This window comes from Colossoma macropomum, unplaced genomic scaffold (genome assembly GCF_904425465.1).
Source record: "Colossoma macropomum unplaced genomic scaffold, Colossoma_macropomum, whole genome shotgun sequence".
Classification (NCBI taxonomy): Eukaryota; Metazoa; Chordata; class Actinopteri; order Characiformes; family Serrasalmidae; genus Colossoma; species Colossoma macropomum.
Window position 1 is genome coordinate 20,546,598 of NW_023494797.1, and position 17,480 is coordinate 20,564,077.

At 43.9% G+C, this 17,480-nt stretch overlaps 1 protein-coding gene across 1 annotated transcript in view; it reads left to right on the forward strand.

Annotated features, from left to right (window-relative positions):
• The window catches only part of LOC118817330 (T-cell immunomodulatory protein-like), a gene marked incomplete at both ends in the record, with an annotated part of 133,333 nt that extends 121,489 nt beyond the window's left edge, over positions 1–11,844 (forward strand). The window contains 1 exon segment of the mRNA XM_036583897.1: positions 11,691–11,844. Within this exon segment, the coding sequence (XP_036439790.1) occupies positions 11,691–11,844 (154 nt within the window).
• Between the last annotated feature and the right edge of the window lie 5,636 nt (positions 11,845–17,480).

Genomic DNA, 17,480 nt, shown 5'->3' on the forward strand with positions numbered 1-17,480 from the left:
CATCAAAAGCGTGTCCCAGACACGCCGGCTGTCTCACGACTTTCGGTCTCCATGCTTAGATACCATAAAGTCCTCATAGATGTCCTGGGGCTTTTGGCTTTGGAGGGCACTTATATGACATCAAAAAGACCTTTCTTTCCACACAGCACTGCTGTCATAACAAAACCTCCTAGTTCTGAAATGGCAGCTTTATAAGAGAAGAAAAACCTTGAAAATGTCCATGGAGTGAGAGTAAACAAACCGTATATTTTGCTTTTGTTATTTAATATACTCCATCTATAAATATGAACAAGAATAACTATAAATAAAGGTATGTATGAAATATAAATTCACTGGGGGGGGATTGAGACACCACAGATTACAGTGGTGTCTGAACTAGGGAGTTTTTCCTTGCCACCGTCTCCACTGGCGACGCTCATGGGGGCTCAGACCCTCGGATCTGTGTATTGTCGCAAAGCTGTTAGCAAAAAAGAAGTAACTGGCTTTCAGGCTAGGCCATGCGAGCACATTCTCATTTTTTTTAGAAGCCAGTAATTTTGGCTGTATATTTGGGCTCATTATCTCATTGAAACATCCATCTTCTGCTCTTTCTTGGCCAATGAGATACACCAGTATGTCCTGGTACATCGCTCCGTTCATGTTTACTCCAGTAACGTGTGTAATGCCCCCACTGTGTTTGCAGAGAAGTGGATCGCGATGCTCCCACCGTCATGCTTCACTGTGGGTGTTCTTTGAATCATACGTGCTGCTCTTCTTTCTCCAAACATGATGAGCTGAATTATTGCAAACGCTGATGTTATAAAGCAGGCATGTCAAATGGGGGACCTTCTGTTCCAAAGTCCTGCGGAGGTCAGTGTTTACCCTCATCTAAAGCTCTGGAATCGGTTCATGAAGGCCTCGCTAATTAGCTGATGAGCTGAATAAGGTGTGTTTAACAAGTCAGTGCTGAAGTCTGCAGTGTTTTGGCCCACGAGGACTGGAGCCTGACACGTGTTCTAAAGGGTGGGCTGACTTTTAAATGAGGCCCAGGAGGACAGCCAGTCAGAACGGCTCATTCACATACAGCGGGGTCTGAAAGTCTCAGACTGCATTAAAAACCAGGCATTTTTTTTATTTGAACCTGGAAAAAAGAACTGTCTTTTTAAATTTACAACAAAGGAAAATTATGAGTAAAATGAAGAAGTATTGAAGATGCTGCACTGTGTTTAGGTCACTAATCAACTTTAAGCAAATTCCTGATTCTACCAGATTCTACCGTTCACTCAAATCCTTACACAGGTAATATAATGTATAGTGAAAAAGTGTATTAAATTAGAAAAGAATGTAAAATAGAAGCTTTATTAATTAATTAATAGTCTCAGACTTGTGCATCTCGCTGCATATCAGTCTTAAAGGCACAATAACAAAAGCAGCCTGCTTAGTTCTAACCCTGCGTTCACACCAGCAGACCTTCCGTCTCTTGTCACCTAAATTGCTGACCACTCGTCACCTGTGGGCATTTCTGAACTCCAACTGACCGTTGGTTGCCATGGTTTCACTGACGCCAAGCACAAATCGGATGAGAAATTGCTCGTGTGCTTATTTTTGTTATATCCCCGTTGCTGTGCAGTCAGTCTGTGTATTTGGTCTTTGTGATTTCTGTCTATTTGCAGTGAAATTATTCTCTAGTAGGACTAATTATCTAGAAACAGAGCGCGCCGTTTCACAGCGGTGGAGATAAAGCGCGTACTATGCTGCTGAGTGCTTAGTTCCTATTGCCAACGTTCGCGCTGCCTCCTGTCCCCAGAAATCGGCAGCTCTCATTGAAAATAAATGACCTCTGATCGTGTTGTCGCGCCGCGCCGCTCCCGCTGTGAACGCAGGGTAAAATTTTCAATTTTGTCCACAAAAATCAGTAGGAAATTGTGAGATACTCTGTTCTGGCCTCAGAAGCTCCACCCACAGACGTTAAGATGCTGACAGCCACAGCTATGATTTCGTCAGTTCCGTTCTGATTGGCTGTCCGCACGTCGGTGATTACTCTGTCCACTGGATTTAATCTGTCTGATGGTAAACGCAGTTTCGTAAACCCTCGATGAGTCTTTTGAAACGGGGTTTAGTAGCTGGATTGGAAAACGAAGATAATTCAAAAGCTCTCTTGAAAGCATGAAGTAGCCAGATCAGTCAGATATCCTCACACCTTTGCCAGCGCATTCCACTTTGTTTCCTGCGGGTGTGTTTTTGTTGTAGCCCTGTTTTTTGTAAATGTCTTACGCTTCCATTCACAGAAAAACAACAGTCCGTGGTTGATCTTTATTTTTTTTATATGTCAGTCAAACTGGCCATTCCTGTTAAAGCTGTTGGTTCTTGGCCATCGTAAGCCAATCCACCCGAGTCTCAGACGACAGGCAGACGTTTTTTTTTTTGTTAGGAAGCTGCTGCATTTTGTACAAGTTGTAAAGGATGTACTGTTTTCTTAGGACGTTCAGTAAGAAGATCATTACAGTGATCAACTCTGCTGTAACAAATACATGAACAAGTTTCTCTGCGTCGCTCTGAGAGAGAAAAGGCCGAACTTTAGTGATTTTCTCAAATGATAAAAAGCTACTTTAGTGACTGTTTACATGCAGATTAAACAGAGCTCAGAGTCTAAGATCACACCCAGGTTTCATACTGCAGGTTTGGTTTATGAAGCTAAAGAACCGAGTTTTTCATAAAGCGGCTTTCTCTGAGTTTCTGTACCAACGATCAGTATTTCAGTTTTTTTGTGATCGAATTGTAGAAAATTGGTTAGTTAGTCTGTCTACACAGTCTTGATCATCAGCACAGCTTGGAAAATGTATGTTATGTTTCCTAATGACATAATTTAGAGGTAGCATATAACCACACTCGAGTCATTAGTTAAATATGCTGCCTGCTAAGGCGTCTGGATCCCAGCCATAGAGACTCATGACCTGAGCTGCACTGAGCCAGAGAGAGAAAGAGAGAGAACCCATCATTAAGTATCCAACCCCGGTCCTGCCTGGACACCTCGGCTCAGCCGGGCCGCTGGAGGAATGGAGAGGGAGAGTGAGTTCACTTATAGCCATTAAGACGGGTTAATGCAAGTGTAATGGAACGGCATCGGTTCCTCTCCTCTTTATGATGCGGGACGCTCTCGTTTAATAGGTGTGCTTAAGTTTTATGAGGGGCGAGACAGATGAGTCCTGCTGTGGCCAAAGAAAGAAAGGACTCGCGCAAAAACAAGCACAGGTTTGCTTTTGTACAATGTCAGGATGACCTTATACGACGAGACCACCTTGATTTAATTAAACAGCCATGAAGTACAAGTTATGTGTTCTTCAGTCTCAGGAAAACAGGGAAAATGTAGATACATAGGAATGTCATAATCACAACCCCAGTTCTAAAAAAGTTGGGACGCTGTGTAAAATGTAAATAAATGTAAATAAAAACAGAATGCAGTGATTTGCGAATCTCCTAGACCCATATTTTATTCACAGTAGAACATAGAACACATATCAGATGTTGAAAGTGAGACATTTTACCATTTCGTGAAAAACACTGACTCATTTAGAACTTGATGGCAGCAACACATCTCAAAAAAGAGATGCAGAGTTGAGATGCAGTGTTGCTTCAACAGTCGAGTGAGTGTTAGCTGAATAAACACAGCTCGTAAATAATGACTACACAGCCAGTTTGGCCACTTTAATAGCTTCAAACATACATACATACATACATCATCTAAACCGCTTATCCTTCTGGGTCGTGGTGGGGTGCTGGAGCCTGTCCATCACAGGGCAGACAGACAGACATACACATTCACACTCACACCTAGGGGCAATTTAGCATGTCCAATTAGCTTAACTGCATGTTTTTGTTAATCACAAACAGTTAATCACCAGCTAAAGTTTCGTGATCCTCGCAGCTGCCTTATGTATATGTTTTTCAGAGTAAATAACACCTGAAGCCTCAATATCTAAATATGGTCACATTCAGTCTCCTAAAAAAGAGTAACGTTTACTTAATGGCTGTTTTGACATTGTAATCAATCAACCAATCACCGTTTATTTTGACTTGAAAGTACATTGAGGGTCACCCTCATTTACAGTGTAGCCAAGCACATTGCAAGGAATTGAAGACGTTGAAATTAAATTTACCAACTAGAACAAATCAAAATTGTCAAGACAAAAAGATTAAATAAATAAATAAATTTAAAAAATAGGCATAAAATATCAATAAAATATATAATGAAAACACACTAAAATGAAGTAAAAGAAGCAACTTAGAAATTAGGCAATAAGAGAACTAAAATTTTAGAAAAATCTAATTATTTATGAGAAAAGAACAGAAAAAATTAACGTCAAATAAAATGGTTGGAATGTAATATTAAAAAATAAAGTGATAATAATATTAGTTATAATAATAGTAATAATAATACATAAAAGGAAGAAAGGAAAAGCTCTACTAAAACAGTTACAGGCTGTCTGAAAGTGGCTGAAGACTAGAAGTTTAAAATGACTTGTAATTCATAATAATAAGATTTTGTTCCTGAAAATACAGGAAAACAAACACAGACACACACGTTTCCAGAGTCGTATGCTCACACGTTTTGCGTCGCTCACGCAGACGCGCAGCTGGTCGTTAGGCAGTGATTGCATATGTATGATGTGAGGTTCACAGAGAGGAGCTTTTTAATGAGCAATATTACCCTTCAGTCTCACGCCGAGAGCTTTCGTCCCGCTGTTCAAAAACACTGAGCGTCATCATCATCATCAAAGCTCACACAGCCCAGCTCAGCCGGGTCACACCAGCCTTTCACAGCCTCGCTGCTGCTCAGAGGAAGGTCAGAGTTTGAGCTCATTCTGATTGAGTTCACCTCTGCTTTACTAGTGTAGCACTTTCTGGAACAGGTTGACCCTCTGCAGCTTAGAGAAGCCTCTGATTGTCTCTCTCCATCACTGTCAGCAGTAGCTCGACTTTATGGATGTAGACCGAGGATGTAATGTCGGTATGTAACTCAGCACGATGGGGGTCAATGTTGTGGACAGATATCTTAGACTACCTTTAGGCATGTAGTTGCTAACGGTAACGATGTTAACGTGGAATTACAGTATCTGATTCCACAAAAGCATTTTTAATTCACTCGTTAAGATGTAAACAAAGTCATTCAGAGTGCTCTGGGGTGTGACGTACTGTTCTAGAGTAACCTAACCTCAGAATTGTTCACAGTGGTGGTGATAGGAGCCAGATGTTTGAAGCTTTTAATGCCTCTGAAATCTCCCTCATACAAAGTTATTACACAAAATGGTTACTGATATGTTGCTGGATGTCTGAGACATTGTTTTACGATAGTTCTTTTTTTTTTTTTAATTTTTACCCCGATTTTCTCCCCAATTTAGTCGTCTCCAATTCCACCCTGCTAGTTAGGACTCCCCCAATCACACAATGCTATCAACGCTAGGAGGGTGAAGGCTAACACAGGCTTCCTCCGAGACCTGTGAAGCCAGCCACCGCTTTCTTTTCGAGCTGCCGCTCACGCAACGTCACTGGACAGCCGAACGCGCTCGGAGGAAAGCGCCAACCGCCAGATCTGTTACGTCAGCTAACAGACACCTGCGCTGACTAGCATCGCGCTGAGTGATGGGGGGAGAAGAGCAGCCATCCCACCCACCCAGAGAGAGCGAGGCCAATTGTGCTCTCTCGGACTCCCGGCTACGGACGGCTGTAGCATCACCAGGGATCGAACTCGCGATCTCGTGATGATAGAGCCAACGCTTAGACGGTTGCGCCACTCGGGAGCCCTTTTACGATAGTTCTGAGAAAGTTTCAGCCTTAAATACCGTTCAGTAGACCCTTTTCACAAGAAACAGAAGTGCATAAACTCTGGGTAAAACAAGTTCCGCTGCTGCTTTTCCGACAGTTACTAACATAAATAAAGCCGTTCGTGTCACTTCAGCCGCCACGGAAAGGTGTGTCACTTTATCTTTGTCATAGTTGCCAAGATTGAAGTTCCAGGATGTGCTGAGGAACCAAACACACAACAATGTGGGAGTTCAAACAAAATAAAGGATGAAAGTGCTGGGTGGAAAAATTCCTTCACAGCTATCAGAGCACAGTAACGTCAGCGGACGTCTACAGAGAGACCAACACGCTGGATTAGCCATGTTAGCTGGAGATGCTGAAACAGCTCGCTAACAGTAAACTAGTTGGCAAAAAGATAAACAACCACACGTCCCAGCGGGTTGTCAGGGTCCGTAGTGCCACTGTAGACGTTTCCCACAAACACCGGCTCGAGTGAACGAACATCTGCTCCCCGCTGAGCACCCAGTCTCTCAGACACCGACAGCTTATATATATATATATGCGATTTAGCGAATTCTTGTAGTTTATGCCTGATTCACCCATGCTGCTTCTGTGTGGTGTGAGCGGTGCCCATGTTAAGTGGTCAGCATTTTAAACACCCTGCAGCCTGTGTGAGAGAATAGACCCGGGAGTTTTTCCTTGCCACCGTCGCCACTGGATAGCTCATGGGGGCTCGGACCCGGTTTAAACTTTGCTTGCTTCCTTGCTACCCGCCGCTGTTTTTTTACACGCACCACCTTCATCACACAGCAAAACACACTAAAATAATCAATGAAAACTAAATAGAAAAACATATAAAAAACACCTTTTTTTTTTATTTTTAATTCATGACGAAATACTAGTTAAACGTTCTGTGCTGAACACAGATTCCTGGTTGGTCTACAGGCTTGAAACTTTTGCCTAATCTCAAGTCAGAATGCTGTTGAGGATAAACAAACATACCATGCACTTTTATAAATTCTATTTTTGTTAAGCAGAGTGACTGATGTGACTATTTATCCGTGGGGATAAATGGCCGGGAGGGGGCCAAAACGTTTCGGTTGCGGACAGGAGCGGAGAAATGATTCTGATTTTCAGCAGGAGCGGGTGGGAGTGGGACTGGGACTGAGAAACAGTCCCACGCGGACCTCCACGCTTGAGTACTCGTGCTCATCACTGGTCCAAGCAGGAATATACAGAAAATGCTCCCAGAATGGAGACTTGCTTCACTGTTATTGTAATGTTTTGAGGATGCATTTTACATAAATGTTTATAAAGCTGTTCCTCTTCTGTTTGCTGATACCTTAAACTGCTCCATTTTGATTTTGGAGTAGTTCTGGGTCAGGTTGAGTATTGTTTGGGTCTGGGTCTGGGTGTTGGACTAGGTCTGGGTGTGGGTGTGGGACTAGGTCTAGTCCTGCCTCCCCAGCACTACTGGAAAACCAGTCCGCTTGCCGCACAGCTCTGCTGATTTGTGTAGTTGAGATTTTGGAGCCCATCCTGGCATCTGCGCTTACCCATGAACCATTTCACAGACGTATAAATCAGCCTTTGTGTAGAATGGTGTGCACGCGATATTGTGTGTACATGGACGTCTATGGGCTCGTAGTGTGACTGTGTGTCTTCCTGGATGCTGCACGCTGCTCTGTTGCTAGGCAATGGCAGTCCGGCTCGGGATTGCTGTGTGTTCGGTGTGTTTAGTGAATTCCACTGTGTAGTCAGTCGGCATTAATCTGCTCATGCATGATGGGAAACAGCCAGTGCTTCATATCAGAGTAGCATCACTGCAGTTCATCAATACAGCTTACATGACAGAGCAGAATCAGTCAGAACGTTTTGTGGCTGAAGTCATACAGATTTTAGGGGAAGGTAATGCAGTACATTCTCAGAAATAAAGGTACTAAACTGTCACTGGGGTGGTTCCCCTCTTGTCACTGGGGTGGAACCCTCAAGGCTCCATCTCAGTACCTTTAGTCAGGGAACATAACTGAACCATAATCCACTGAAATGATATGTTCTAAGCTGTACTGACTCCACACACCCCGTCTCGCCTCCAGGCTTTTATTTTACTGTTCTGTTTTAAAACATTCGGTTATGAAAAGGTACAAATACGAACTTTTCACCTGGAGAAACTTATTTTTTTGTCGACGAAACATGGAGAGAAAAGTCCAGCAGATTTCAGGTGGTCTGATTTAGGCTCAGTCTCATTTCTTACTTTTACCCCTAGTGGTTGAAATCTTCCCTCTGAAATGGGACCCTCAAATAAAAAGAGCTTTACTTCATTAACAGCTACCAGCGCTGCTCTGTAGGTGACCCTGCCAGTCTGCAGTGACAGCAGAGGAGGGTAAAGTTCAGCTCCTCACTGCTGGGCTTTAGTTACATTTAGGGCATCATATGATCTTCAAAGAGGGGGGCAATTATTTATTATCACCCACCCCTAAATCTTCAGTGATATGAAGCTGAAGTCAGATATTCATCAGCTTCTTGTTCGAATTTTCCCGTTCCACCTTAACTCGAGCAGCAGTTACATTCTGGCGCTTCAGGTGTCAGAACTGCTGGACTATTTAAGGTGGAGTGGGAAAATTAGCTAGCTAGCTGCTAAGACATTAGCGTACTATTAGCTATTTTTATGCTTTGCCCTCCCCCTCTATCCCAACAAGATTCAGGACACCCTACTGCTAGATGAGAACATGCAAAATGGAGGGCTAGGGCTGAGTGGTAGGGGTGAGGGGTGAAATGGGACTGGGCCACAGTATATAGTAGCTAATTCTATGTCTGTGTTCACACTGGATACCATACATGCATTGATGCGTTCCATCAGCAGCACCTGATTTAAAGCTGCAAGCTTTTTTTGTTAAAATATAAAATATAATAATTGCGTATCTTTATGTATTAACGTCAGACACACAGGCACAAGAAGTAGCTCAATGTTTAGGTCTCAAATGATCTCACAATCAACATTATACTGATGAAGATATGATGATAATAGTAGATAATTCACTCACATCCTCAGAGACGCTCCTTCACCAAGTTTAGACTGAGTTCTCTTTGAATTCTCCTTCAATCAGCAGATTCCTCCCCTCAGGGAAGGAGACCGAAGCACAACCCACGCTACAAAATGTTCTTTTTCCTCCAAAGAGGTCTCTAAATCCCGGAAATGTACAAATTATTTAACTTTATGTGATGAAAGATTCATTAGATAAATCGGGTATTGGATAATAACTGCAAATATAGCTTAGCCTCTTTGAAACGGTTGAAAAATGGTTAAACAAAAACAGTGACGTACATAATGTCGCTGTATATTGTATATTATTGTCTATCAGGTGTAAAAAGTGCGCATAATGCACACAGAGTAACTTCCAGATATCAGGACAGTTAACAATACACAGAATAAAAATGCATTAAAAATCCAGGGCAGCACTACAAGAGCATTTCAAGAAAGTTCAGTCGTCCTCATGAATATTTTGTTGAAGGCTGTATCTGAGAGAGCGCTTTGCAGTTTCCTCTCGCGGATGTCGACTGTTCTTCCTCTTCTAATGCGCCGCCCGTTCAAACTGCTTCATAGTGTTCGACACAGTGTGAGTAACAAAAAGTTGCAGAGTGTTTTATTCTGGGATTTTCATTCCTGCTTAGATAACAACTTCAGCATAAAAAATTCAGGGAATCATTGGAAAGATTTCTGCCGCTGTGGGGGAGCGGCGTGTGACAGAAAATAACCAGGCATCGTTTTGGAGTTCGGCGTGACTGAATTAGTAAAAACCGCTGCGGTCTTGTAGCCCCGTGGAGTTTATATTGTCTTTTACTCTTAATTTGCATTAAAACGTTAGTCTCTTAGAAAATCCTACCCACCACAGCTGTCTCAGATGAGCAGACTTGCTTTTTTGAGTTGTAAAGTTATACGAGGGTTGTGGAATTTAAATAAAGTAACCTGAGTTAGTACCTCACCTTTTTTATTTATTTATTTTTTACCTGTTTAAGTTGCTTTTTGGATACTGACGTTTGATTAAAGCAGCAGTGATTTAGCCGTTTTTAAAGGAGCTCTATACAATTGTTAATATTTGAACTCAACAGCAAAACAAACACACCCCACTGTCGAGGCCAACACTCGTTTTTAGATCTCTGTGGCCATGTAACTCTTCGCAAACCTTGTACGCATAAATGCCGTATAACGTTAGAGTAGCTAACGTTAGTTGAGCAGTGGTTGGCAAACTGTTGCTACAGTTGCTGCCGTGAAGCAAAACAAAAAAACAAAAACATTTTCAAACAGGACAAAACAATGCTGACGTACTGATTCTGTAAAACAGCAAAAATTAGTTGCCCAGCTGTCCAGCAGCAGCGACCTCCTCATCCGTTTTCATGCCTTTCGGCTCTCATGGAAGTTGAAGTAGCTTCTTTTTCGCCAGCTTCTTGTTTGAATTTTCCTGTTCTGCTCTAAATTGAGGGCCTCACTGGGGAGGGCAAAGTGAAACGTGGGGAGGGGGGGCGACGTTTTCACAGGGCGTGACTAACATGCACACGCGGCCGTCCTGGCTATGAAAACAAAAGAAGCTCAGATTACAGCACACACAGATTCTTTTTACCAAGTCATTTTGGGCCGTCTCTTTTGGTCCATTCATCATGAAATTTACACGCAATGTAAAGAACAACAGGCATTTTCAAATTATGTGTGATATATATATATGATAGTGTTAATATACACATAGATAGATTGTAGTTAAGTATTTATGAAAAATACAGTGCAAAATACTTTACAAATATACAGAAATGTAAATATATACAGTGTTTTCAATGTACAGTAGACTATGTACAGTATGCTGTGCACTGGTATGTGTATTACATCATAGGAATAAGTAAGTCCAGTGTGTTTGATGTAGGGCTGGTGGCCTGTGTTCATATCCAACATCACATATCATATCCTTCACACAGAGAGAGAGAGAGAGAGAGAGAGAGAGAGAGAGAGAGAAGAGAAAAGCTTCATGCTCTGTCTGTTTTCACCAAGGTGGATGGGAGGGTGTGATCCTCATAGAAACCACAGGAGGAGAAAGAGAGAGAGCGGGGTGTGTGTGTGTGAGGAGGGGGGTGGTTTAACACATCCCTTAATACATCCTGGCTGTCTGGACTCACTGCAGATACCTGTCCTAAAGTAATAGTTCAGCGATAAATCAAATTTACCCCTCAAACGTCTTCAGTCAGCCAAAACATGTTTGGTGTCTCCAGTCTGACTCTTGAGTTCTGCGCTGGAGCTACGAGGCTAAGGTGCCAAACTAGTAATGGAAGCTTGATACGCCACCAGTTAGCATTGAGCTAACTGCACACCTACATCATCACACACCTGCTTCAATCAGCATCGAGTGGCCTGTACATAAAGACGGCTGCTGCTGTTCTTACCTGTGCTAATGGACTGATGTCCATGTCCAACAGTGTCACAGCACATAAGTTGTTGAACCCTTAAATGGTCAGGGCTGACCGGCAGGCCCAAAGTGTTATTACACACATTTATAACCTAAGAATAGCTCAGCCGGTTTGCACTGACGTCCCTGTAGTTACTGAATAATAAGCCTTAGGATGTAAATAAGCCTGAGATTTTGAGGGGTTAAATAATCTCCACCAACGTACAGCACTGTTAGCTTGGTGCTAATATAAGACTGGAAATTGCATAGAGGCGCTAATGGAAATTAGCATTGCCATTGCAGTGGTAATTGGGTGAGCAAAAGCTAACAGTGCTATAAGTTGATATACTTAGTATTATATGATAAACAGTAAAAAAAGGTTAAGCAAATGACCGCAGCGTGCGCAGCGATGGGCACCTGAACGTTCTTGTCCTTCAGTGGTCACTGTAACATCTCTCTCTCTCTCTCTCTCTCTCTCAGGGGTCAGCAGCAGGCGTTTCTGTTGGAAAATGTTCCCTGTAATAATGTGAGCTGTAGGGAAACAGGCCGAATGTTCCGCATCCACTGGGAGCAGACTGACCTCAGCTCCGTCCACTCTGCAGCCGTGGCAACCTTCTTCGACATCTACGAGGACGTGAGTTCATTCTCATTCTCTCTCCTTCTCGCTTTCTCTCTCTCCTCCCTCCCTCCCTCTCGTTCTCCTTCTCTCTAGCTCTTCTTTCTCACTCTCTCTATCCCTCCCTCCCTCTCACTCTCCTTCTCTCTCTCTCTTCTTTCTCTCTCTCCTTCTCTCTCCTGTTGCATGCTGGGAGTTTGACTGAGAGTGGTGTGGGGTGAGACTCTTGGTGAGAGTGACTGCTACTTTTTCACTTTTTTCTTCTTCTAAATCGCATGATTTGGTGAGTACTTTGTGCTGGTTTGTTGTTGTGGTGTGTGAGTTGTGGCAGGGATGGTGTCTCTTGAAGAGACACCATCTTTGTCCCTCCGCCATGGCTTCAGGTGTGTGCCTGAAGATAGTGTAATGGTGGAAGATGTTCTCCTTGCTGTAGGAGAGCAGGTTGGTACTGAACACATTATGTCTGCATCTCGTATGAATAAAGCAGTGGTGGTCTTTCTTAGAGAAACCCACCTTGTTAGCCGGCTAATTGAAAGTGGCATAGTTATAAATGAAATGTTTGTGCAGGCCACGCCACTGTTGGCTCCCTCCACAAAGATCACTGTTTCAAATGTACCGCCGTTTATACAGAATGAGGTGCTGGAACGTGAGCTTTTACGATTTGGTAAGATTGCTAGCTCATTTAAGATGGTTTCGCTTGGCTGTAAAAATCCTTCACTTAAGCATGTTACGTCTTTTAGGAGGCAGGTTTACATGTTTTTAGACTCTCCTGATCACACACTTGATGTTTCCTTCCGTGTAAAACATGACGGGCGGGCCTACATGGTCTATGCTAGTTCAGGCAGCCTGCGCTGCTTTGAATGTGGTGATATTGGACATAAACGGTTTGCATGTCCGCACAGGAGGCAAGAAGAGGGAAATGTTAATGTTAGGTCTGAGGTAGGTGCTGCTGTGAGCGCAAATGTTGGTCAGGGGGAGGCCGTCGGGCCTTCTCAGGTGGGCCATGCTGAAGCTTTGATAGAGCTGCCTGCAGTGTCTGAGCAAGAGAACCAGAGTGTGGACAATGCAGTGCCCAGTACGAGTGGTGTCATACAGTTGAAAGGCAACATAGAAATGAGTGATCTGAATGAGAGGACAGCTGAGACCAGTGCTGCTGGTTTGAATGATGTTGAATTGAGGCTGGATGAATCCTTTTCTGATGAAGGGGGTGCTTGTTTGCAGGAGAACCCTGGTGAACTTGGGGCTTCCCAAGAGTGGCCCTGTAGTGGTTTAGAAGTCAGTTCTCAGGGAGCTTCACAGGTGGATCAGTCAGTTTATACTTTGGATGAAGTTAACAGTTTTTTAGATGAGACCTACGGAAAACAGGTTAATGTGAAAGATTTTTTTCCTGATATGGAGAAGTTTGTCAGGTCGGTTTCACTGCTCCAGAAGACTGTGGGTCTTGACCTTTTGAATGAGAAAAAGCGCTTTCGGCTAAAGAAACATGTTACACACATACGTAAGTATGGTAAACTGGTGAAGAAAAAGTCTTCCAGTCATCTGTGATAAATTGATCATGCGTCACGTGGTGTCTCTACCTCCTATGTTTCTGTTCTTTCTCTTGGCTCTTCTCTTAGGTCTATTTATGGAAGTTTTAAGAGTAGGTTCTTTTAACATAAATGGGGGTAGAGATAGACTGAAACGTGCTTTAGTATCTGATACTATACAGCAGAAAAGACTGCATGTTACTTTCCTTCAGGAGACACACAGTGATGTGGATAATGAAGTTGAGTGGGCTATGTGGTGGAGGGACAGCATGTGTTGAGTCATGGCACCAATTTGAGTGCTGGGGTGGCGATTCTTTTCTGTCCTTCATCAGGGGTTAAGATTTTGCACACAGAAGAGGTCGTGAAAGGTCGTCTTGTAGTGGTCAGGGTTGAAATTAAAGGCATTCAGTTCTCCTTTGTGAACGTCTATGCCCCCAATGTGGGGCATGACCGTGTTGCATTTTTTAACACTTTGCACACTACTTTAAGTCGGTGTGCTAATGATGGATTTACTGTCATTGGGGGGGACTGGAACTGTACGGTGGATTTTACCATAGACCGTACTTCTGAAGAACCTCACATACAGTCTTCTGTGTGCTTGTCTAAGCTCCTGAAACAGTTTAGGTTGTTGGACATGTGGAGAGTTAAGAATCCTGTAGCTAGACAGTATACATGGGTCAAGGTCTCTGATAATAGAATTAGTGCTGCTCGGCTAGACCGAATTTATGTGTCTACACATCTTGGCAGTAGAATCACTGAGGCTGTCATTTCTCCTGTGGGGTTTTCTGATCACCACTTGGTTTCTATCACGGTGAGCTTGTCACGCATTTCTAGTGCACCTTCATATTGGCATTTTAATGTGAAGCTGTTGCATGATGCAGTTTTTTGTGCAAGGTTCATGTGCTTTTGGGAACAGTGGAAGACCAAAAAAGTTGATTTTGAAAATTTGAGACAGTGGTGGGAAATGGGCAAGGCACAGATAAGAATGTTTTGTCAACAGTATACAGCCAATTCAAGTACAAGAGCAAGACTGACTGTCCAGGCTCTCGAGAGGGAGATACGCTCTCTGGAGCTTGGACTGACTGCTACTCATGACCCTGTTACGTTGGGAAAGTTGCAGCAGAAGAGGAAGGAGCTCAGTGTCTACTTGAATGAGAGGGTGAAGGGGGGCCTTGGTGAGATCCGTTTTACTACACTCGCAGACATGGACGCTCCAAGTGCCTTCTTCTTCAATCTGGAACGTTCAGTAGCACAGCACAAGCAGATGGTCTGTCTTCGCCTTCCGGATGGACGAGTGTCTACTGATGTCACAGACATGCGTAAACATGCAGTGGATTTTTATTCTGCTCTTTACACTGCAGAACTCTGTGACTCTGACTGTGTTGCGCAGCTTCTTCAAGGACTCCCACAACTGGACTCTGAATCCAGAGATGAGCTAGACTCTCATCTGACTCTGCAAGACCTCACTGCTGCGGTTGGACAGCTCAACACAGGACGGTCTCCAGGCATTGACGGCCTGCCCTCTGACTTTTATAAGCATTTTCTGGGACTGTATTGGGGGAATTTTTATGAAGTAATCTGTGAATGCATCAGGGAAGGGGTTTTACCTGGTTCATGTCAGCGTGCTGTGTTGTCTTTGTTGCCTAAAAAGGGGGACCTCTCTCTTTTAAAGAATTGGAGACCAGTTGCTCTTTTAACCACTGATTATAAAATCCTTTCCAAATGTTTAGCCAATAGGCTCAAAAATTACTTGTCTTTGGTAGTGCATAGGGACCAGTCTTACTGCATTCCTGATAGATCGATAATGGACAACCTGTTCCTTGTGCGAGATGTATTTGGATTGCTGTAAGGGTTCTGATAAGAGTGTTTGGGCTGGTTTTCTCTTGATCAAGAGAAAGCCTTTGACCGTGTTGATCACCAGTACCTTTTTAATGTGCTTAAGGCTTTTGGCGTGGGGATGGTTTTTTAAGTTTTGGTGTGCGTTTACTGTATTCTGGTGCTGCATGTTTGGTTAAGGTGGGGGGTGGGTTGAGCAGACCAATCCCAGTCACAAGAGGAATTAGGCCAAGGCTGTCCTTTATCAGGTCAGCTATACAGTCTAGCTATTGAACCGCCGCTCATCTGTCTGAGGAGGAGATTAGCTGGCTTTCAAGCTGCACAGGGATTTAGGGGTCCAGGGGCAGCACTATCTGCCTATGCTGATGATGTAACGGTTTTTTATCAAAAACAGTCAAGATGTTCAGGTTTTAGTTGAGTCCCTCAACTTGTATGAAAAGGCTTCTTCTGCCAAAGTTAACTGGGAAAAGAGTGAGGCTCTTTGGGTAGGCCAGGAACAGATGGAAAGGCTACCACGTCTGCCTGGGACTTTGAAGTGGGGCAGAGAGGGGTTGAAAATTTTGGGTGTCTTCCTGGGGACAGATGACTTTCAGAAGAAGAACTGGGAGGGTATAGTGGAGAGAGTGTGCACCAAATTGTCTCAATGGAATGGTTGTGCTGCACCCCGGTTGTCCTACAGGGGGAGGGTGTTGGTGGCAAATAACTTGGTCGCCTCCACCCTGTGGCACAGATTCAGTGTTTTACAGCCACCTGCAGGACTGGTACAGGAGGTGCAGAGGATGTTGGTGACTTTTTTTCTGGTCAGGACAACACTGGGTTCGATCAGCTGTCCTATACCTGCAGTACAAGAGGGAGGACAAGGTCTGGGGATATCAGGTCCAGGATCATGGCCTTTCGTCTGCAAGCTGCCCAACGACTACTGTTCCATGGAGCAATTGCTTGGAAGAATACTGCCACTGTCTTTTGAGACGAGCGTGAATGGGGTTTGATAAACACCTGTTCCTTATGACAACGCCAGAGGCTGTGTTGGCAGGGACTTACACCTTTTTATAGATCGATGCTGGAAGCATGGAAGGTGTTTTCTGCCTCAAGGACTACTGATACGCCTGTTGGTATGTGGTTGTTTGAGGGAGCCATTGTTCTTTAACCCCCTTTTTACCATCAGCTCTTTCATCTTCAGCAGTATTGCGCTCTCGTTGGTGGCTGCAGGATACACGAAGCTGGCCACCTCATGAGAACTGGAACAGCGGCTGTGAGTGAGAGGACGGGGATCAGGTCCGTTCGGTCGTGCTGAATCATGGTGATGGCAGAGGTGCAGAGGTCACTGCCAGCTGACTACCTGAGCTTCCTGAATGACCCATCTGTCATCGCCCAGTGGAGGGAAGGATGTCAGTATGATTTTCCTGAACTGACTGTTAGCCTGCTGTGGAGTGGACTGAGGACGAGAGGTGTCTCCTTTCCTTCACCACTCCAGTACTAGGCACCTTCTCTTTGGTTGGAAAGAAGACACTGTACTTGGTTATGTGTGAAGGTGTCCCAGGCACGCTTTCTGGATGGAGTTTTTATCAACAAGGTGGTCTGAGTTGTTTGGCACTGACTCCTCCCCGAAGGCTGCTGGCGGGTTCTGTATAAGCGTCCGATTGATAAACGGACAGCTGACCTCCAGTGGAGGATTGTACATGGAGCCATAGCTACAAACAGACATCGGGTGCATCTCGATCCAAATATTGGGGAGGGCTGCCTCTTTTGCCCACAAATTGAGTCTCTCTTTCACTTGTTTGTGCCAGTGCGCTCGGTTGGGTGATTTGTTCTCCTTGTTGACCGAATGGTTCTCGTCGTTGGGTGAGGCTTTCTCCTTTCAGCTTTTTATTTTTGGGCCCAAATACACAGTAAGGAGGAAAATGTCCTAGTTTTACTAAACTTTTTATCTGGTACAGCAAAGCTAGCAATCTGAAGACAAGAAAGAACCAGATGCTGGGTCAGGGAGCGGTGGACGTGGTGGCTGTGTTCCTGGGGTTGGTGGCTGCACAGCTGAGAATGGAGCATGCTTACTATAATTTGGTGGGGAAGTTGCCAGAGTTTGTGAGCATTTGGGGCATTAATGAGGTCCTATGCACAGTCGATGATGTTGGCAATCTACGGTTGATGTTTTGATTGTGGGTGTTGTTTTAATTTATGTTGCAGTTAATTTTTTATTTTTTTTCATTTTTTTCTAACACTCGTAAATTTTGAGCAATAACCTTGGTGTCTTCGTAGGTTTTTGAATGTCTCAATAAAAGGGCTTTTAAAATT